The following is a 23,843-nucleotide window of genomic DNA, read 5'->3' as shown; positions in this document are numbered from 1 at the left end:
TGACATATGACAACAAGACTGGACAGGATTAAATGATTTGAGTAAATTGAGTCTGAGATAGAATTAATGGGTACATTTAGGCATTCACTCTCAGTGTCAATAAGAATGTTTAAGTCCCCCACCATAATGATCTTATCAAATAACAAATCTGTGATACAATCTAAAAATTGAGAACAATGGCCTGTTCTCAATAACAGCAAACAAGTGTTTTTTTTTTTTTTTACCTGTTTCAGGGTTTCCCCCAGTGTATTATAAGCCTGGCGGCCCGCTATGCTTTACTGCCCTTCCACCTGCCACCCTAATGTTGTTTTTGTTTTTAGAAAAATTTAAAAAAGAAGGAAAAAATCACTAAATTAAAATTTTTTTAAACCAGATTGCAAGGGTCTTTGTTGCTCTGAGCATTTCACTGGCGGAGCAAATTTATTCCTAAAAGATAGTTTTATAGTTGATGTATTTAAAGCCGGAGAGCGGAACAATCACACAGCTGGCGCCTCTCTGCATGTTGCCTCGCGCTCTGCCGCAGTTTCAAGTTTACCTCAGCCCAGATTTCGTGCCTGCTTTCACTCAAACTGGACACAGGCTCACCTCTATGGATATGTACATGAAACCCCCATGAGGAATTATTTTTCTTTGGAGAACTGTACCTCAAGGTAAGAGTTTAAAACCCATCACGTTAGCTCTGTTTGTGCAGCTCCATGTGAACCGCAGGAATAACTTGTAGTCGCGTTTTCAGAGGTGCGGGTTGAGGGAGTTGTGAGAATAATTTATCTTTCTGTGCGGTGTTTACATCTCAAGACGCTGCCCAGCATGTGGCTCTGTCTTCCCCTGTAAAGTTTATGTCTGTGTTCCCAGTTGGCCGGAGCATTAGTGGTTAACGAACCAGCGCTAACCTCATCATGCAGGTTCAGCCCAGTAAGAAGCTTTCGCACTCGCCTCGTAGTCACGCATCACGCTGGTATTATATTATTTTGTTATTATTAGTAATATTATTTTTCCGCTTACACGATGCATCAAACCACACCAAATGCTTTGTCTACTTAGTCAGCCAGAGTTAATGCGTGCAGCCGTGCGGAGATCTGAAAAACTTGTCCCATAAAGTTCCAGCAACAAAAGGGGGGATACCTTTGGTTGATGGAGGGGGGGCGAAGTAGAAGGAGAGGGGGTTTACCATACCACTAGAGTGTGGGGGGGAGGAGGAGAGAGGGGGGTCATCGTATCGCTAGGGGGGTCATCGTACCGCTGGGGGGGGGGGGGGGTCATTGTACCGCTGGGGGGGCAAAGGAGAAGAGGGGTCATTGTACCACTAGGGCAGGGGGAGGAGAGGAGAGGCTCATCCAGCCGGCGCACCTCAGCCCGTTCCAGCCGGCGCACAGAGCCCGTTCCAGCCAGCTCACCTGTGCTCGTTCCAGCCGGCGCACCTCAGCCCGTTCCAGCCGGCGCACAGAGCCCGTTCCAGCCGGCGCACCTGCCGGCTTTCCCGAGCCTCATGCCACCGCTCAAGAGACTGCTCCAGCCCGACAGGCGGCCCCGGTTAGTGGGTTATCAGCCTCAGTTAGTGGGTCTTTTGTTCCCTCGTTGTTTCCCAGTGCTTCTTCCGAGTTTTCCAGTGCTTCTTCCAAGCTCCCTAGCATCTCCCCTGAGTCCCCAGAGCTTCCTAGTGCCCCCTCTGAGCTTCTTAGTGTTGCCTCTGTGTCCCCTCCCAGTGTTTCCTCGTTGATTCCTAGTCCCTCCTCAGAGTTTCCTTGTGCTCCCTCCTCGTTCCCTAGTATTTTCAGTGGTCCCTTGTCGCACTCTAGTGTTTACTCATCGCCCCCTACAAACCCTTTGTTGCCCCCTCGTGCTCCACCCAAGCTCCCTAGAGCTCCTCTCGAGACCCCGCCTCTTAGTGCTTCTCCCGAGACCCCGCCTCCTTGTGCTCCTCTTGAGACTCCTCGTCGCCGCCTCCGTGCGGCCCCCGAGACTCCTCGTCGCCGCTTTCGGGAGGCCCCTAAAGCTCCTCGCCATCACCCTCAGCGCCGCGGACGTCCCCCGGACCTCCCCCGTGGTTCCTGCCTCTGCGGACGTCCCCCGGACCCCCGACCACCGGATCTGTGGTTCCGGACTTTCCCCGCGGGTTCCTTCTCCTGCGTCTCCGCCCACCCTGATGGGTTGTTTTCTGTTGTTTTTAGACTCTTGGCTCCTTTCTGCGTCTCTGCCCACCCTGTTGGGTTGTTTTTTGTTGTTTTGAACTCAGGCCCCCCGTCCAGCGCCCCTCCGCCCACCCTTGTTGTGATTTTGTTTCTTGAACTTTTTTTTTTTGGGGCGTCTGGTAGCCGCCCTTGAGGGAGGGGTACTGTCGTGATCTGTGTTTTTCTGTGCATTTATTTCGAGGTCTCTGTGTCTGAGTCTCCGTTTGTCCTGTCTCCCCTTGATTAGTTCCCAGGTGTGTCTCATTCCCTGATTACCTCCTGTGTATTTAGTGTCACCTGTGTCTCTGCGTCTTTGTCGGGTCCTTGTCTAAGCTGTCGTTTCGTATTGCCTCTTTCGTCTGTGTGCCCAGTTTGTCATCTAGTCCTTAGTGTAGCCCGTTCCATCAAGCCGGCATCAAGCCGGTAGCAACCCGGCTTGATGCCGGGCATGCTGCCCGGTGTTTTTGGACTATGTTGGACTGTGTTATTCTGGACATTCATCATTAAAATAATTAATTTATTACATCCTGGGTCTAGAGTGTTCTGCCTCACCACCTCCACACCACCACTTCATGACAGAATATTGCTCTTTGAACTTTTTAAAAGTAAACTTGCCAGGTCCTTAAAATCTTACATTTAAATGTTAAACAATTTAAAATCTTTTAATTTATGCTAAAACCATTTAATCAAATTGAGCAGCATCGATAATTTCAAACAAATGTTACATTTGTGTATCTGTGGCCTGTGTTAAAATATTAGCATTTATGGGGTCCTGGAGGCACTGGGAGGCCTTATGGATCCGCTGACTTAATTTGGATTAAACAGAAGTGCAAATAATTAATATTCATTTTAAATGTATTTTTTGATTTGTTGTTTTAAGACTAGTTGTGGGTTTAAATATCATTTCACTGGCGATGTTTTCCCTTAACAGTAATATTTTTGTTATTACTGTCTAACTAACATCTTTTAAAACAAAAACATGGTGGACCGTCTCGGTGCCCCGACCACCTGGCTCAGCAGGTTTTCTAGGGGAAACCCTGCTGTGTCACATTATTCTATAACTATTGATGGAACACAGTACATTTCAGGTATAGAGCAACGAGGGCATTCACAAGTGATTCAATTCTTTTGAACAGCTCTTTACTGTGAATGGTAGGACTCAAGTCTCAAACAGAGCTTTGTTTTCATGACTTATCTTAAAAATACAGCATGTCAACAGCTGTTATTTTTATTTAATTTAAAATGTTTAAGGAAAATGTTAAAGTAAAATAGATAAATACAATTGATAGAAATGGATGGATAATTTGTATATTTATTGGACCAGAAAGGGATTTTCTTTTTCTACCAGGGCAACTCCAGGCTATTTTTCTTTTATTATACTTCTAAATTACAAATAGCCCTAAAATGTTATTAATGAGTAGATTGTTCATGATTTTATTATGGTCAGTCACATTTACAAAACAGCACCAGTCTTCTTATTAGTATGAACAAAGAAGACAACAATAAGTGAGCTAAGGGACTAATATTTTCATTTCAGGTTGTATATTAATATGTGTTCAGTGGGGCAATTTCTAGTTGGCATCATGAGGTGTTTGTTGGTGGACCCAAAATGCATACGTGGATCATATTGAATGTTCTCTAGTGATAAAACTGAAAACTAATAAATATCACAGTGAATAAAGGAAGCCAGAGGAGGAAATGAGGTATACTGAGGAGGGTGACTACTGAACAAGAAAAGGATGGCTGAAACTGGTTTCAGGTGTGAGGGGAGACAGCAGAATGCAGACTGAGGAGACAGAAAGAGAGAGAGGGGGCGAGGGAGATCACACAGGGGACTATGAAATATGAATCTAACACTAAAGCATAACTAAACAGGAAACATAATTAAACTAGAGTAATCAAGAATAACCAGACACAATAAATAAAGTAGAATCATCAAGAAAGGACTGTACAAAAGAAAAATAGGAACACAGCTGATCTAATTAAAAAAAGGAGACTATGAAACACAGAATAATAAACAAACCTCAAAACAACCCAGGACCAGTTAGGTGGTCTGTGAGTGTTTATTAAATGGGTTAAGTGGTCCTCAGTCGGAAAAAGTTTGAGGAACACTGATCTAGAACCACACAACAACTAATGGGCATTTTGCTGTTTTATACAATTGTTATCAATACTGTACCAAGAGCGCATTGTGGCTGGCAAGTTGTTTGGCCATATAAATAATGGCAGTCCACATTTATTCGCTTGAAGTACATCATCGCAGTTTTTTCTATTTTGCTCAAATAATCCCAAAAGGAGAATGTCTGTTCATCTGTATCTGACCTCAATCTGAGATGCACTTGGATTTTGCAGCAGGACAATAATTACAAACACCAGCAATTCCACCTATGAATAACTAAAGAAAAATAAAATTAAGACTTTGGACTGGCCAACCCAAAGTCCCAACATGAATCCTATTGAGATTAAAAAGACACTTCATTCTCAAAAACCCTTAGAACTAGTTTTGCCTAGATGAGTGGGCCACAATTCCTCCACAGCACTGGAGGTCTCATTGCAAACGCTTGATTACAGTTGCCTAACCTGTTATTTCCTCCTTTAATAAACACTGTCATTTAAAAACTGCATTTTGTGTTTACTTGTGTTTCTCTGACTAATATAATTGGTTTGATGTACCAAAACACTGAAGTGTGACAAGCCTGCAAATAAAGGACATCAAGAAGGTGTCAAACAGTTATTCACAACACTGTAATGAACTGATGATAACCCTGGAACAGAAAAAAAATACCTTCTGTACAACAACTGTGCATCAGGATCTTGTGGTTGTCTCAGTCATTGACAGCTCCACAGAGGTAACACAAAGCTGTGCTCCTTACCTCCAAGGCCAATCCCGAGAACAAGAAATATCATCAAGATGAGGCTTGAAGCAATCAGCAGTTCAAATCGATGAGGGATGAGTCTGTTTTTCCATCCCTTATCCAAGTCATTGTCTGCTAATAAAAAAAACACAGAATAACGTTTAGAATATTTAGCTGATTTTTCCTATGAATAAATACTTTCTCCCAGTATTTTGTACTTTCTGATAATCAGAATATTTTTCATATTCACAAAGGTTGACATTCGAAATGGATTGTGCCTACTATTGCTCACATGAGGATATTTTGTTCTGAGAGCCTTTTTGTTGGTAGAGTCATATTGTTTGTCTGTTAGTCTTCAGTTCATGTGACTAACCATCAGAGGAGATGAAAAATTAAAACTCTCAATAATTGTCTTGTACAAAAGCTCTAATAGGCTATCCCCGAGATAGCCCTGTAAAGACTGCGTTCACACTGCAGCCTGAAGTGACCCAATTCCAATTTTTTTGCCGTAATGCAACCTGTATCTGATCTTTTCATGACAGTCTGAACTGATTTTTTTCTAATGCAGCAGAGGCCACTTAGACATCCAATATGTAGATACGATACAAATGTGACCTAATGTCCAGGTTGCATTCATCCGACTGGAATGTCATTGATACTCGACAAATGTCAATATTTCGCACCCAAGCAGAAAGGAAAACAACAACTATGGTAGACAATAACAAGAATTAAGTTGTAAATATGCTGGTCAGACAACAACTTCAAAATCGCAAGATATGCTCCACATTTAGCATCCCTGATTACTTCCGCAAACACTGAGCAATGCTTCTTTTTTATGGCGGTTGGCAAAACACTGAACATGCTCTCTATGTCTGATGTTATTTTGCCCTCTACTGCGCATGCGGGACACTTTCAGGTTGTTTACAGTTCACAATGGAGATCACATACAAGTCACATATATTTGGAAGTGTGAACGGCCATGGCAAAAAATTCCCGTTATGAAATAAAATCGGAATTGGGTCACTGTAACCTGTAGAGTGATCGTAGCCTAAGTCGTATTAAAAGATAGTGTCTTTGAGAACATTTCTTAAAAATATAGTGAGTGTTTTCAGCAACGTTGAGCTGACTGTTCAGGAATGACCCAAGATATTTAAAATTTGTCACAGTTTCAACAGGTTGGTCATCGAGTGAAACTGATCCCACTTTCAGGGGGACCTAAACAAGACTTTCAGGTCTTGTTTAGGTCATTTAATTACCTCTACATCCTTAAGAAAATGGAAAAAAGTATGGTGTTTTATTAGAGAATTTATCTTTTACGGTGCGAGTAATGCCGGAATTAATAATAAATAATAAAGACTTTGTGGTATTGTGATACATTTATGATAGTTGTGTTACCACCCCCATGACACTAGAGGCAGTACTAGACTCAAGAAGATGCAACTAAGGAGCAGAATTAGAAAAACATAGAAAGCTATAGAATTTGTTAAGAACTGTGAGCTGCGCTGAAGTAAATAAAAGAGAGAAGTTCGAATACATGCTGGAAGTGGAACTCCTTCCTAAAGATGAAGATATCACAGATTTCAAAAGAAAATATAAACAGGAGACCACAGATAATATAGGAAATAGCGCCCCCTTCATTTCCGGAGTGGAAGCTTCCCATTTTCAAATATGGTATTGGTCTGCCATGTGGTCTGGCCTCGCCCCTTACTGTTACCTGCAGCAAGATGTATTTGCTCTACTTGGCTAAACCAAAACAGCAGAAGATGCTTCAGCACTCTGGGGTATTTTTGTTCAAATTGACGTGAAGGCTCGGAGGATAACTTCTCACAAGTAAGATGAACATATTGTTTAATTTTTGTGAATAGAATATTACTACTCTATAGTATACTCTATACTATAGAGTATAGTATAGAATATTACTATACTCTATTTATGTCCACCAGCGAAATGCCAGCTAATATTAGCCATAGTGCATTTGGTAATACCGAGGTTCAGCCCAGCTATGAAGGCTAGCCGAGATTTTGAACATCTTAAAAAGTTTGAATTTATCCTTAACATTATTTTTCCTTTTGATTTTTGAAGATAAAATCCTTTAAGAATGAGTGACACATGAACAGTGCATTTGACTGGTTTCACTTATCAGAATGTCCACCAATCCATCCATCTATCAACTTCTGCTTATCTGGGGTCGGGGTAGAAGCCTAAGAAGGGAGGCCCAGACTTCCCTCTCTCCACCCACTTGGGCCAGCTGCTACAGGGGAATCCTGGCCACTTCGCACTTGGCTGCAGACCACTCCAGCTGTAGATCACAACCAGATGGAGCCAATAGGACCACATCATCTGTTAAAAGCAGAGTTGTGATCCTAATGTGGCAGTATGCCCTGTAGGCTTGGAATGCACCACACAAATGCCTGAATCTAATTGGTTGCGGCGCTGGCTGTCGGTATATTAAGGGCCCTCCCTCACCTGGTTGACATCACGTTGTATTCCTTCCTGTTCAGACCTTGGCGTTTGCTGGCGCTGCACGCTAGGTAAGGCAGGCTTAATCTCTTTATTGAGCTTATTTCTATTTTCTGTATAACAACCGCACACTAATGCATGTTTGAATGGTGCAGTTAAATACACTCTAGTCGATTGACCCTCCTCGTGGTAAGAAGCTTCCCACACTTAATGTTTGTTAGCTTAGCGTTAGCTCAGCTTCTGTTTGTAGTAATTTGTAGACCATTAATTGAGGACTCTGACAACAGTTTGTCTTTAGCCGGCAGGCATATTTTACTGAAAACCAAAACCCCTTTTACCGGAAACCATACATGTACATAACCCGCCTCTGGTACGGAACGCCCCGAGGACCATAATCCACCACATCTCCCCTTCCCCAAAGTAGTGATAAAATTTTAAACAAAACATGGACTACCTAACTAAAAGCATACAGTCTGTCTACTGAATACTGAAAATAACATACTTAAAATAACATACATAATAACAATAACATTTGAAACAGGTTTTAAATGTTCTGAAAATGTTCTGCCTTATTGGACATAATCTTTGAGCCATGCTGGTGCCTTCACCTCCCTCCTTGGATGAACCTTTTTCACATTCTCCTCCACCCTCACTTCTGGTGCTGCTGTAATTTGTTCTGTGTCTCCCACATTCTCTGTAGGGCTTTGAATGTCTGGTGCTGCTGGGCTTTGAATGTCTGGTAAGGGTCTGAGATGTGCCTTGTTTCTCCTCACCTCTTCTGAATCGGTCTCCACGACATAGGAACGAGGAGTGTCTGCTTCTCTCAGCACCGTAGCCGTCTCCTGGGTGTTTGTAATCCAGACGCGCTGACCTGCTTTTAGCTCTGGCCTGACCACCACTCTATGTCTTTTGTTGTAGGCCAATGTCTGTGCCTGTTTTAACTCTTTGTCCTTTTCTGCAAATTTCTTTTGGTTTGGCCACTGTGGTTTAAGTTGACTGGGTGAGAGTGGCAAGGGTGAGCGCAGCCTTCTGCCCATCAGGAGCTCAGCTGGTGAAGGGCCTTGACTCAGCGGCGTGACCCTGTATGCCAACAGGGCCTTGTATGGGTCGGTGTACTTCTTCAAGAGGCTTTTCACTATTTTTACCGCCCTCTCTGCCTCTCCGTTACTCTGAGCGAAGTATGGACTACTGGTGACATGTCTGAAGTCTGTGGCAAAAGAGGAGAAAGAGCTAGAGGAAAACACTTAACACATGTCTCACACTGGCCCACAACTTTTGTGATTTGGGTACTCAGGCCTAACCACCACACAGATTGCTGAGCCCTCAGCCTGCATTTGGATATCCCCATATGTCCCTCGTGCAGTCGGGCAAGCATTTCATTTTGCAATGTCTCTGGAATGACAATACGTCGTCCTTTCATCAAAAGATCACCATTCATGTGTAACTCACCCTGGTGAATCCAATAAGGCTTCAGCTGCTGGGACAGTTCCTCTTGTCGTGGCCAGCCTCTTTGGCACTGGCGGATCAGCTGACTGCAGATGGCGTCTTGACGCTGATGGTCAGCTATCTGCTGGAGTTTGGACTGAGATGCAGGTAAGTTATCACGTACTGTGTTAATGAAAATCTGTACTTCCCCTTTCATCTGTGTTTCTTCTGCTGTCAGTGGACGCCTTATCGGGGCCCTGGACAATGTATCTGCTGTGATGAGGGCCTTTCCAGGTACATGTACTATGTTGTATATAAACCTAAGCAGTCGCAGCCGGAATCGCTGAATCCTGGGAGGTAAGTCATCCAGTGCTTTTGTCTCTAGGAGTGCGAGGAGGGGTTTATGGTCAGTTTCTATTGTGAACTGTACTCCGATCAGGTATGAACTCAGCCTCTCACAGGCCCAGGTGACGACTAGTGCCTCTTTTTCAACCTGGGCATACTGTTGCTCTGTTTCAGAGAGGCTTCGGGAAATGTAGGCAACTGGACGCCACTGCATATTTTCCTCTCTCTGCATTAAGACTGCCCCAAGGCCAAAAGACGAGGCGTCCACTGACACCCTTGGCTTGTGGTCTGTATTGAGCCAAGACTGTTGGTGATGCCAGCTCATTCTTGAGCTTGTCAAAGGCTGTCTGCTGCATATGACTCCAGGTCCAATCATTGTCTTTTACCAGCAGATCTCTGAGTGGTTTGGTAGAAGCTGCAAAGTGAGGGAGGAATTTTGCAACATATGTCACCATCCCCCAAAAAAGCCTAAGGTCTGCTGCGTTCTGTGGGACAGGCATGTCTGTAATCGCTCTGATTTTCTTAGGGTCTGGTTCAATGCCTGATGCACTGACTTTATGTCCTACAAACAGAACTTCCGACTGTGCAAAGGTGCATTTCTCATTTAGTGTTAGTCCTGCCTCTTGGAGTCGCGTCAGGACAGCTGTGAGCCGCTCATCATGCTCTGCTTCATTCTTTCCCAACACAAGGACATCATCTGCATGGCATATAACACCTTCAAGGCCGGCTAAGAGCTGGGACATGCGTCTTTGAAAATGTTCTGGGCCCAAATTTATCCCAAAGGGTAGCACATTGAAGCAGAAACGGCGAAAGGGAGTAATGAATGTTGTTAGTTCCCTACTTTCTTGTGCTAATGGAATCTGCCAAAAGCCACTCCGTGCATCCAATTTTGTGAAATATTTTTGCACCATTCAGCTGTGCTAATGACTGGTCCACGGAGGGCAAGATATGTCTTTCTCTGCACACACTTTCATTAAGCTTGGTAAGGTCGACACAAAGTCTAATTTTGCCATTGGGTTTTGGGACTACCACTATCCCCGCACACCACTCAGTAGGCTTCTCTATCCTGGAGATGACCCCCATTTCCTCCATTCTTTTTAGTTCTTCCTTGACTTTTGCAGTTAACGGTATTGGCACATGGCGAGGGGTTGTAAGGGCATAGGGAACAGCATCGTCTCTCAGCCGGATACGATAGTCACCTTCCAGTCTGCCTAATCCTGTAAACACCTTTGGGAATTTCTTTTTGAATTTTCTCACCAGGTCCCCCTTCTCCTCCAGTGTGTCAATTTTTCCCATTCGCTCCATAAGACGTAGTTCTGTAAGTTCCGGTAAACCCAGCAGTGGCCTACCCAAGCTATCAATGACAAACACTGACTGAGTGGACTTACTGTCCTTGCTTTCAAGACTGCATTGAAGCTGACCTACCACCGTCTGGTATTGTTTGGGCCATACAGTTTTTTGTGGGTGTGCAATAGAGGGCCGTCTCTTCTGTAGCTTTACAGTCTGGTAGGAATGGCGGCCACTGTTGCACCTGTATCTAGTTTAAAGGAAACTACTGCCCCATTTAGTTTGATGTCTGAGTACCAGCCATTGCTGTCTGACTTCATCTCACCTAAGAACAGACTGTTCTGTTAGAGTCCCTCTTCCTCTGTCATCTCGTGTACAGGCTGCTTAGACTTGTTGACAGCAGCAAAGTGTCCTCGTTTGTGACATTTCCTGCATTCAGCCTCTTTGGCAGGGCAGTCTTTCCAATTGTGTGATGGAGCCCTCCCACATTTATAACAGGCAGACGATGTTGCATACCTGTTCGGTTTCGGTTTCTGTTGTGCACTGCCCTCTGTCTTGCGTGCAAGTGAAAGCGCATGCATCTCTTCACTGGGCTTCTTAATGGATACAGGGCCACTCGCACCGCGCATCCAACACTGTTGTTGTTTCACAGTTTCACTCTGTCTGACCCGTGTTACAGCTGTAGTCAGGGTCAGTTTTGCATCCATCTGCAACTTCTCGGAGAGCGTGTCATCTCTTATGCTGACAACAATGCAATCGCGGATCAGTTCATCTCTGAGAGCCCCGAATTTACAATAATCCACCTGCTTGTGAACCGCGGTGATAAAGCTCTCGGCCGTTTCTCCCGGTTCTTGTTTACGCATGTTAAACTTTGCCCTTTCAAAAATTCTATTGTGTTCTCCAATAAAATGTTCACCAAAGCACTCTTTTACTTTTTGTAGTTGAACTTGTCTGCAGACGTTAGCTCTGACGCATTAAGGATATCCTCTGATTCATCTCCCATTGAATATATCAACGTATTCACTTGAAAAGCCTCTTCCCTTTTTTCCAGCCCCGACACGATCCTGTACCTCTCAAACCATCTGATCCATTTGGGCCAGTTTTGGACATCTCTGCAGTCAAACTTTTCTGGCGGGCTTAGGTGAAACTCCTCTCCAACGTTGCTAGCTGCAGCAGAGTTAGCGCGTTCCCTCTCGGTATTGGACATTGTGAATACGACGATCTCCCCTGCGCAGTTATCTTGATGTTAGTTGCGAGTGCATTGGGAATGCAGCATAACGTTGAAGAGTCACCACTTCTGACACCATGTAGTAATTTGTAGACCATTAATTGAGGACTCTGACAACAGCTTGTCTTTAGCCGGCAGGCATATTTTACTGAAAAACAAAACCCCTTTTACCGGAAACCATACATGTACATAACCCGCCTCTGGTATGGAATGCCCCGAGGACCATAACACACCACACTGTTGTCTATCCAGGCTGCCCGTATATGCTGCCTGATTTCCCTTCCTGTCAGAGGCATTACATATAGAGCTCAGTGGTAAGTAAAATGCTCATCTTTTGTACGCTTCCAGATTCCATTTCTGACATTTATTTTTGATAGACGCTGCTGTTTGTCCTTGGCCAGCTGTTTGCCTGTTGTTCTGTTTGTCCCTGGCTGGCGGTCCACCTGTCCTTTTGGTTATCTGTTGTCGGCTGCCTACCTGTTGTCCTGTTTGCCGGCCTCATGCCCGTTGCCCTGGTTGGCGTAAAGCTGGCTCCTGTCACTCGTCCAGTGTTGCTGATTTGGGCTGGTTTATGACCAGTTCGGACTGATTCTTCTAGTGCCGTTCTGGGTGGCGTCTGCTGTGGCGTGGCGGTTCGTCCCAGGACGGATCCTTAATTGTTGCTTGATTTATTTGTCGTGAACTGAATTGTACAATTGTGAATTTGTAGTGGATACAATGTATATATTTCACACCCGAATGTATATCGTATTTTTCAAACTATAAGGCACACATAAAATCCCTATATTTGCAAAAAAAAAATCGGCACTGCACCTTATATTCCGGTGCGCCTTATGTATGACCAGTGTACCGTATGTTTTATTACGACTTTGGTAAGCGACGAAGCCACTCCCCTTGATTGTCGAAGCATAATTGCTGCTGGTCAGAAACCTCGTGGAGTCAGCTTTCTATGCTGTCTAGACAGACTTGTTTTGGGGTGGCGAACCACTTTTCCTGATACGTACGGTGCTTCAGTCATCAATGAACAGCCAAGCAACAGCAATCGTCATCATCCGATCATGAATCGGATGATGACGAGAGGGATCCGGGCTTGCTTGATGCCGCTATCGCCCAACTGTTAAATTCCGACACCGAAGACGAGGAATTTGATGGATTTGTAGAAGATGAATGATTGAAAAAGTGAGTGTACTTTTTTTGTGTAATATTGACAGTTATTGTTAATGATTTGAATAAAGTCTGACCTATCCGACTACCGTATTTTGTTTCACTTTATGCGCCTTTTAATCCAATGCGTCTTATATATAAAGATAGATCCGTTCACTGATACTGCGTCTTATAATCCGGTGCGCCTTATAGTCCGAAAAATACGGTACTTTTATTGTGAAGGTGAGAAGAGAAAACACCAACGGTTGTACTTCATTCGTTTTTATTTTTATATTGGAAGACATTGAGAATAAACCAAGACTCAAATTACTTTTTCTTCTTTTTCTGCTGACTTCCACATTGGTGATCCTGAACATCTGCGAACACCTGAACATGTTTTTTAACGAGAACTCACCAGATACTGCCGTAGCTTCTCTGCCAGTTGTGCTTTCGGACCCAGTTTCTTGCCAGGCGACCGTTACTCCAACCGCCGCTTCTGTTTTTGCTGCCATTATCAAGCTTCCAGAGTTCTGGCAGCACGATCCATGGCTCCAGCATCTGGAAGCCCAGTTCCATCTCCGTGGGATAACCACAGATGAGACCAAGTACTTCCATGTAGTTGCTGCGTTGGATTCCGTCTCCACCCACCGTCCGATGGGTCTGCTGAGGAACCCACCAAGCGCTAACAAGTACAGCGCACTCAAAGAGAATCTGCTTCGGCTCTACCAGCTGTCAGACATGGAGCGGGCCGATCGCTTGCTCTCTCTGAATGGCGTTCGGGGATCGCAAGCCCTCCGCGCTGTTGGAGAACATGCTGGCATTACTTGGCTCAGGAGATGTTTGCTTCCTTTTTGCACATCTGTTTCTGCTCTAACCCTCCACCTGTTTGCACCGCGCTGGCCAGCTCCCCGCTAATCCAGACAAAAGATTATCGCTCCATGGCTGAAGAAGCAGACCAGATTTTGTTGGCTTCCAGGCACTACAGTATGAATGCACTTCTATCAGGTGTGACTCAAGGAGAGTCGGAGCCTGTCGATGCCGTGGCTGCGGTGACGGAGCGACGGATGGATGACATTCTCTGCTTCTACCATCGCCGGTTCGGAGTGAAGGCGAAGCGCTGCATCCCTCCATATTCGTTCGTGCGTCAGGGAAACGACAGAGCTGGCGCTTGCTAGCATCGGTGTGTGCCGGCAGTTTGGACAAGCTGGTTTTCATCATGGATGAGTTCTCTGGACGGCGTTTCCTGGTGGACTATCGCTGGACGCGGCTAACGGCACCCCAATTTGCACTTTTGGATCGAGGTTAGTTTCTGTCTGTTTCAACGTACATCAGTTTCAGTGGGACTTTGTAATAGCTTCTGTATCTTTACCTATTTTGGGTGCAGATTTTTTGTGTGCTTTTAGCTTATTAGTACATGTTGCTAATAGCTGCTTAATAGATGCCGTGTCTTTTGATACATACCCCTGTGAACTTGGTGGTTCCGGCCATTGACCCCTCGCCAACATTCTTGCCACAAGTGATGAGTATCAGGTCTGTCCTTGCCTTGCAGCTCGCAGTTCAAGTGATTCAGTTTCCCACCAATGTCCGTCAAAAATGCCAGGTCAAGTGTCCACTCTGTGTCCTCTAGCAGTGAGACATCTTCACTTTGGGACTGCATGAACTCTTTGATTTCATCCAAAAGTGACAAAAAATGAAGTAAAACTCGCCCCCTGCTGAGCCATCTGATTTCGGTGTGTAGCAGCAAGTCACCATATTCAGCTGACATCTCCTCCAATAGCCTCCTTGAAAATTCTGTGCTGTTTTGCTTTGGATCGGATGCTATTTATGATTTTTACAATGGGAGTCATCACATGCTCAAGGCTGATCACTTTTGCACATAATGCTTGCTGGTGAATGACACAGTGATAATGCAGAAATTTTGGAACGTCTGGGTCACCTTGACAGTGAGCGATGAAACCTGTATGTCGGCCAATCATAGCAGGTGCACTGTCTATCATCACTGCTACCCGCTTTTCCATTGGTACCTTTCTCTGTACAAAAAACTCCTTCACCATTTTATAGATGTCAGCTCCCCTTGTGGTTGTCTTTAACCCTCTGGGGACCAGGTACAGCCCCACGACAGACTGGCGACCTGTCCAGGGTGTACCCCGCCTCTCGCCCGGAACGTAGCTGGAGATAGGCACCGGCAACCCTCCCGACCCCATTAGGGACAAAGGGTGAACAGAAAATGGATGGATGGATGGATGGATGGATGGGACCAGGTACATATGGTCATTTTTGACCAATTTTGATTTTACCTTAATAAAATAGAAACCATTATATTATATATAATATTGCCTTATGTGGTATCATTTTTTTAAGGACAATCTGAACTTTATGAATTTACACTTAGGTTTTACTTTTGGACATACTGTGGCTGCATTTTGGACCTTGAGTCACAGACAAACTAAATCCGATTTGGAAAAATGTTAATTTTTTCACTGTGAAAATGTCAAATATTCACAACAAATGGTTTTTATAATTTAGAATTACAGTATATACTGTAAATTTCTTAAACTGATGTAAAAATATTGCAAACAACACAGTTTTACATCATTATTAGCATGAAAATGAAGGCAATTCCTCATTCGTTTATATGCAATTTTTGAAAAACCGTCATAGGTCAAAACAAGATGATAAAAAATGTGTAATTGTTTGGGGGAACAAGGTTAAAAAAAGGTCTTTTGGACTATAGGAAAAACCTTGGCTCCCAGAGTTAGGTGGCTGTAAGCTCTTTACTACTAGCTGCTGGGTGAGCGGCTCTGCCTCACCCCATAGTGATCGACCTTGCAGCTGCGCAGCGCCGCCATTCCCCTTCTTGGATCTCTGAGTAGTAGTGGTGGGATTTTCGGCTCCTTTTCGAGATGCGGCTCTAATGGCTCTTCTTACTGTGGAGAGCCGGCTCTTTCGGCTCCCAAACGGCTCCCCATATATATTTTTGACATTATTAATTAATTAATAGCTTAAACCTAACTTTATAATATTTTGTTTCATTATTGACATTGTTAAGCACTTATGATGAGTAAAAATGCCGCATAACAATGCTATAGCAATACCGATGCGTGTGATGTCAGCATGTGCCTGTGCAGGTTGTTTGTCGAGCCTGCACCATAGGAAATGCTGACTTTGCACAGTCTGCACTCTGCCCTGGAGCTTGATGTAGCATTAAAATGAGTCCAAATCTTGCTCCGTTTTCTGTCACTCATTTATTTTCACCTATTCAGTTCTCACACTGACTCCCCTTCTTTCTGTGCTTCTTGACCGCTGAGTGAGTGTCTGTACATAAACACCTGCCGACGAACGCTATACAGCTTGGCCAACTGCCTGCCGTTTCCACAAAAAAAGTGGAGATAAACTTTTTTTTCAGTGTTTTCCCGCCACATTATTAATTGAAACTATGTGTGATTGGTCAGATGTGTGGAGCACAGGCTTGACATGAGGGCAGTGGACCGACCGAGGGGAAAAAAACTCTCCGCTCTACTAGCACTGGCAGAAGAGCAGAACGCGAAGGAGAGGGAGAAGGGGGAGGAGAGACAGCGAGGCACCGCAGGACAAAAAAAAAACGATGTGGGGAAAAACTATCGGCTCTGGCACTTGCAGAGCACAAGCACAACGACAGGGAGGCGAAGAGACAGCGATATACTGTAGAAAAAAACCCGGCTCCCAAATAGGATCCTAAAACGGCTCCCATTGTGGAGCTGGTTCCAATCGTTCACTTCAAAGAGCCGGCTCTTAGAGCCGGATCGTTCGCGACCGACACATCACTACTGAGTAGATGCCTCTCAACCTGCCAGGATCTCATCATACTCTCAGTCTCTGATACTCTTTGTCAGTTGCTAATAAGAATGATCGATCAGCCATCGTCATCATGGCAATCCTCACTGCGCCCAGACTCCGGCTGCGGGTTTCCCGTCTTCATCTTCCGTCTCAAAACAGAGCGCCGCTGCATGCTGCGCGTTCATTCTTCACATAATCCTTTATATACAGAACAGAAACCACTAAGCTAAAAACAAATTCCGAAGTGGATGCCACCGATCGCCCCGATATCCAAACTTTGCATCAATTTCGCGATCTCACTGCCTTTCCCGCTACTCCATTCGCGCCTCTACTCCGTTTCCGCTTCTCTTTCACTGTAACTTGAGCAATTTTACTTAGTTTCTTTGCAACAAAATACAGCCCATAATTATTTGTTGAAGATGTGAGATTTCCAATAACAAAGGAATCTAATGTTGCGTTTCGTTTTTGCATTTGAAGCTCATTTCCTGTCACATTCCCAGAAAAACCCGTTTTTAACATTTATCTGACATTCGGAAAAATATGGTTTACTTATTTTAGCATAACTCCGGTTTTACTTGGCCTATTAACACAATTTAAAAACTGGTGTGTAGTTTAAAATGTGCACTTCAAGCACAAGTTGAAAGTGAGACTGGGGGAGGCGGAGTATTGACACTATGTACTTTCTCAAAATCCCAAGAAACTTCTCGAAAAATTGCATGTTCCTTTGTTGGGTGAAAAGGCTGTTTATGCAGTTTATGCAATGTAGGAAGTGATGGAGTCTAAACGAGAGACATGGAGGGTGATTTACAATGTTTTCTTTGGTCTAGAGATGTCCTAGATGAGGATATTATACACATGCAAAGAGAAAGATAGGAAGTGGAAGTTCATTTCTGATTGCAACTTCCGATTCGGGAAATGGCTAAATGGCGATTCCACCAATTTTTTCACTACCTTCATTTTAAGCATCTTTCTTCTACTCCAGTTGAAAAAACTACAACACAAAGACTCTTCAAACATGGACTGGAATATTCTGCTCTATCAGCAGAATATTTAAAACCAAGTTTGTGATTTGTGAGACTTCAGTAAACCACTTTTTTGCATTTGGACCAAACGAGAACTGAACTCCACCTTCTCCGAAATTAGCATTATTTTGCTGTTTTGTACTTTTAACTTTGTTTTCTCTCATTTTTTATATTCAGTGTAGCAAGATTTGATCCTATTTATCAGACAGTATAGTAAACCTAGTTAATTATCCTAATTAGTTTAAAAGGTTTACCCAGCAACTCATGGACTTGCAGCATTCAACCCTCCTGGACCAGCAGGTAGTGACAGTAGAAAATGGCAGCATGCATTCAGGGACAATAAAACAGGTAGCTTAGTATGTGCACCAGTATCAGAAGTTGACAGTCAATCATTTTGAATGTAAGGCAGGCATCCATAAATGCACTGGAAAACACAAAATCCCTACCAGATCTCAGGCAGTGAAATAAATGGAGTATAGCCAAGAGAATTAAAGTTTTGTATACAAAAATAATTATGTATACAAAAACACAATTCAGGTGATTCATAACTGAATGTCTTTTTTGTAGTGAGAAAGAAAAGCTACTCATGCAACTATGAGCAGAAGTCGAGAAATGTTCAAATCAAAATCAAAGAAAAGCTGTGAAATAAAAATGTTTACAAATAAATTTTTTTTAATGGTTTTAACTAGGACTCCTCATACGAATGTAGCAGGATGAAGCCTACCCCAGGATTGAGGACACCTGGCACCTAATTACCTCATAAATGGGTGTGGAGCATAAAGGAAGACTCTCTCACCTGTTTTCTTTATGCCTGCATTTGGTCGCACTTCAGTAGGAAGGTCGCTTGATTAGCTTGCAGTGGTCAAAACTCTAACATCAGTAAGTAATGTTTCTCCTCCTGTATAAGATCTGCAATTTTAGTAGGTCAACTCAAAATGTCTAAATTTAGAAGCTGCCTGAAGTCTCCTGCTTGGTACTGGGGTGTGGCTGTAATTTACCCTCCCCAGTTCAGCTTGGCAACATAAAACGGGTATGTTTTTATTTTTTTAATTGCACCCATGCAGTTCAATAGCACAAAAATGACGACTATTTATATATAAAAAGAACTGGCAAGTGGATCCTCCTGCTGTTGGGCCGGAAGGGGCTCACTGGTCAGGGTGGAGTCATCCATCTCTGCAGTGGTCAAAACTCTGCAGTTTTGACCACTGCAGAGTTTGTAGGTGACAATGGCTTTCTCTACCTTCTGCCATTTTCTAAAATCACCTATTAATCTGTAACTTCATTTCAGACATAAAGCTGCTGCACCTCGCTGGAGACCCTGCTGCTTTGTTTCTTTTATTTTCTGCTTTGTTTATTTCAATTATTTGTTTGGTTTCTTAGTTTTGTGCTTTTTGTTTAAATTTATTTCGGGTTGTTCTGTGTGGCCTTCGGCCTTGCTGCAGGTAGCAGCCTTGGCTTTTTAGATTACTTAATTCAAGCATTGATTTTTAATGACTGGATATGTCAGAGGTTAGGGGTAACCTAATTTTAGCACTTCATGTCTAAAATGTAGTGTCTTTCTTTTTTTTTTTTTTTTTTTTTTGCTTTGTTTAACCCCACCCTTTTGTATCCAGCCTGAGAGCTGAAGGTGGTGGGAGGGGGGCGTCCAGGGGACTGGACCTGTGTGATTTGCAAGTGACCGGTGTTGGGATTTCTTCACAATCGAGTGTCTGTTCACAAGTGCTTGGGGTGATTTATTTGGATTTATTCATTTGTTTTAGGAACCAGTTCCCCACATTTGGACTGCCCTCCCCCTGCTGGTAGGTCTCAGTACTGTGCACTTCCCATTGTGGTTCTTCAAATTTTAATTGTCTTTTTAAAACATGGAACAATAAAATGTAACTTTTTTTTGGTGGAATAAAGTCTTGTTCTCATTTGGTCACGAACCCAAGTGCAATTCCCAAGGTGGCGTTGCTGACCCCTTCTGGTTACCCTGCTTTGAGGGGCAGAGTCTCAGATTCATACCATAGTGCCACCACACTAACACAAACATGTCTATTATGACTTTTCTTGTCATTCTGCCCAAATTATTTAGCCAGTACGGTAGAAGAATCTTGTCCATCTTTGAAGTGTATAGATGTTGTAGTGTGATCCAAATATCATATTATATAAACTGGAAATATACATATGAGCCGCACTCTCGGTTTTCAACAAGGATGTAGCAGAGGTCTGGCTCCTTAAAAAATCTATTAAAAACGCATCCCTCCAACGCCAAACCATGGATTCGTTCACGCTGAGCTTACGTGCAGCGGCTATCGACCTGTACTGCCAGATCAATTGCCTTCAACTTAAAAGCTGCATCATATGAACTTCTTCCTGTGGTTTCCATGATGAGGGGGTCTGAGTTTGAAAACATTTCTCTGTTGTGCCTGCTGCTAGCATGTGCTTATTCTAAATGAAAATCAGCACTTTATTCTTTGATTTCCAACTTTGATTTCCAATGTTTCACTTCCTGCTAGAAAGCCCCCTGGTGGTTGAAGAAAAATCCACAGAAAAGCCATACCAGTCTATAAGCCGCATGGTTCAAAGTGTGGGAAAAAAGTAGCAGCTGATAGGGTACATAAAAGGCTGAAATCACCCTTTATTGAAATTTCACAAATCAAATAAAGGGTTCACAAATCTCACACTTGGTTTTAAATATTCTGCCATTAAAGCAGAATAATCTAGTCAGGTTTGAAGAGTCTCAGTGTTGTATTTTTAACTAGAATTGAAAGATACAGAAGATAGTGAAAAAATAGGTGGAATTGCCCTTTAGCCATTTCCCAAATCAGAAGCTGCAATCGGAAACTAATTTCAGCTTCGTGTCTCTCAGCCTAATATCGTCATCTAGGACATCTCTAGACAATAGGAAACGTTGTAAATCATTCTTTATGCCTCTCGTTTACACTCCACCACCACTACTGGATTTCCAGAAACTGTATAAACATGCATTTTCACCCCAAAAAAAGTTTTTCAGGATCTCAAGAAACTAAATCGGGATCTTGAGCATATCTCTATAAGTAAGATATATCACCCACATGTACAATTTTTTTCAGTTTTAATTTTAGTCAAATTTTACAGAAATTGGAAAAGAAACAAGGGTGTTACAACCATTTTTGGAAGAGATTCATGCTTATCCTACATCAGAACAGTATGGTTTTGTGGACATCACTCAAAGCATAGTAATGGTGCAACAAACAAGTTGCGCCACTGGAAGTAGAGTTATTTGCCAAACTGCCATGGTTAACAGGAAGTGTGCTCATATTGAAAACATCAACATATCTCACCATGAACAAAAGGCTGAACTTTTGTGACTGGCATGGTTAGACTGGGTGCAGCTTGAGAATGAAGCTCTTCTGGGTTGCCTGGATCTTTCTCTGGTCGAAAATCTGCAATAAAGCTGCCAAGGGGACTGATAATAAGAGTGTTGGGGGTTTCTACCGTGGGGAAATCGTCCTCCGTAACCGAAACCACTTCGATCTTGGAGCTATCTGAACCTCCACCTATCTTCGTCTTCAATTCCTAAAAGAAAGTTATGTAAAGTTAAAAATTTATTTAGACATCCAACTGATCAACATACAGTTAACCCAAAATCATTTTATGGCAATGACAGATTTAGAAATACGATTATTTGCATTCGGCCACATTTTTTTTTGTTTCAGATAGGAAATATGAGACCAGCATCTCTCAAAAGATCATCAAAACACTGCATCAATAAAAAGATAATTATTTTCTTTGCATAAATTTTACTCTAAAGTGTCATGTTGAAAAACATTTATACACTTCTCAATGGTCAATAGAAACATTTTTATTGGCATTATAGCAATTAAACCCTTCCTACAATAATTGCTAATCAGGTATTCCTTCGCTATTTGATTTGTTATCCTCATGCTGCTTGAAAACAAAAGACGGGGAATTGTCGGGGGGCATTGGCCCAGGTGAAGGCTATGAAGCCACTGATTCTGACTCTCTTTTTGACTAATGTCCGCTCACTAGATGATAAAGTGGATTTTTTACATCTGAGGCTGAGGGTTTCTACAGAGATCCAGAACTGTGTTGTTTTTTGCCTAACAGGAACCTGGAATAAGAACAACATGTCGGACTTAGCTTTCCGAGAGGACCGCAACTAACAAAAAACAAGGGGAGGAGGACTCTGTATGCACATCAATGAAGGTTGGTGTTTGAACTGTGGACTGGTAAAAAGCTGCTGCTCTGAGACAACTTATGACAGTGAAATGTTGGCCGTGCTATCTGCCTTGGGAGTTTACTGCAGTGTTCGTCACCATTGTTTACATTTCACCAGGTGCTAACGTTAACAAAGCATCGAAGAAGCTGTATGACACCACTAGCTCATTGCAAATAAAACACCTGGAGGTGTTTTAAGTGAGTGGTTGTTGTGAGGTACTTTAATTACCATATTTTTCAGACTATAAGGCGCACATACAATCCCTATATTTGCAAAGAAATTGGCAATGCACCATATATTCCGGTGCGCCTTATGTATGACCAGTGTACCGTATGTTTTATTACGACTTTGGTAAGCGACGAAGCCACTCCCCTTGATTGTCGAAGCATAATTGCTGCTGGTCAGAAACCTTGTGGAGTCAACTTTCTATGCTGTCTAGACAGACTTGTTTTGGGGTGGCGAACCACTTTTCCTGATACGTGCGGTGCTTCAGTCATCAATGAACAGCCAAGCAACAGCAATCGTCATCATCCGATTCATGATCAGATGATGACGAGAGGGATCCAGGCTTGCTTGATGCCGCTATCGCCCAACTGTTAAATTCCGACACCGAAGACGAGGAATTTGATGGATTTGTAGAAGATGAATGATTGAAAAAGTGAGTGTACTTTTTTGTGGAATATTGACAGTTATTGTTAATGATTTGAATAAAGTCTGACCTATCCGACTACCGTATTTTGTGTCGCTTTATGCGCCTTATAATCTGATGAGTCTTATATATGAAAATAGATCCGTTCACTGATACTGCGTCTTATAATCCGGTGCGCCTTATAGTCCGAAAAATACGGTATGTGAAACTGACAAACACTCTCCCAGTTTTTACCAGCATGTCACCTTTCCCACACGAGGAGAAATCACTCTGGACTGTGTATGCTAACATTCACGTTGTGTACAGAGCTCTTCCTTGCCCTCATCTTGGCCTCTCCAACCACATCTCCATCCTGCTGGTGCCAGCATATCATCTGCTGATGAGATGGATTAGTACAAAGAAGAAGAAAGTCACTGTGTGGCCCAGGGATGTTTGTGTGCTCCAAGACTGTTTTCAGTGCACAGCTTGGCTGGTGGACCTGGAGGAATACACCTCCTCTGTTCTGGGCTTCATCTCTAGACCTGCTGTTGATGTCATCACCACGAGGACAGTAACCTGTTACCCGAACCAGGAACCCTGGTTGTATGCTGAGGTGAGAGCTCTGCTGAAAGCTAGGGGCACTGCATTCAGGAAAGGGGAAGCGTCAGTACTCCGAGAGGAAAGAACTGACTGCAGGCATTCTGAGGGCCAAAGCCACATACGCCCAGAAAATTTAAGGTCACTTCACCACCAACGACCCCCAGCGCATGTGGAAGGGCATGAAGTGCATCAGAAACTACAACATCAGGGACGCATCATCAAGGACTCCAACAACATCACTGTGGATACACATCTGAGTGCCTACAGGAGGAACCATATCATCTGTGGTCCACCCAGCCCTCATCCACCCAGAGAGTAGAAATTCTTACATCCATCTGCTCTTCCTGGATTCCTCCTTGGGCTTCAACACCAAGGAGTTGAAGACCAGGTGCACCTGGTCTGGTGCTGACCCTGGTGTACCAGACAATGGTGAAGCTCTATTCTCTTGGACTGAGTCCCACACTGGGGAATTGGATTCTGGACTTTCCTGTGCAATAGACCTCAGACTGTAAGGATCCACAACACCGTCTCTTCCTCCATGACCCTCAGCACTGGCTCGCTGCCAGGCTGTGTGCTGAGCCCCCTTCTCTTCACTCTGCTGACATATGACTGCTCGGCAAGACACCCCTGCTGTCTGAAGTTTGCTGATGACACAGTAGTAG

The 23,843-nt window shown here is 43.5% G+C and overlaps 1 protein-coding gene across 1 annotated transcript in view; it reads right to left on the bottom strand.

Moving 5' to 3' along the window:
• Positions 1–22,842, bottom strand: part of tmprss3a (transmembrane serine protease 3a) — a 78,232-nt gene extending 55,390 nt beyond the window's left edge. Inside the window, exons 1-3 of the mRNA XM_032567085.1 lie at positions 22,837–22,842; positions 21,055–21,289; positions 5,042–5,158 (exon numbers count right to left, since the gene is read on the bottom strand). Coding sequence (XP_032422976.1) covers positions 5,042–5,158; positions 21,055–21,289; positions 22,837–22,842 — 358 coding nt within the window. The remainder of the gene's footprint in view (positions 1–5,041; positions 5,159–21,054; positions 21,290–22,836) is intronic.
• Between the last annotated feature and the right edge of the window lie 1,001 nt (positions 22,843–23,843).

The sequence above is a fragment of the Xiphophorus hellerii genome, chromosome 7 (genome assembly GCF_003331165.1).
Source record: "Xiphophorus hellerii strain 12219 chromosome 7, Xiphophorus_hellerii-4.1, whole genome shotgun sequence".
NCBI classification, from domain to species: domain Eukaryota; kingdom Metazoa; phylum Chordata; class Actinopteri; order Cyprinodontiformes; family Poeciliidae; genus Xiphophorus; species Xiphophorus hellerii.
This window is presented reverse-complemented; position numbering and strand designations above follow the sequence as displayed.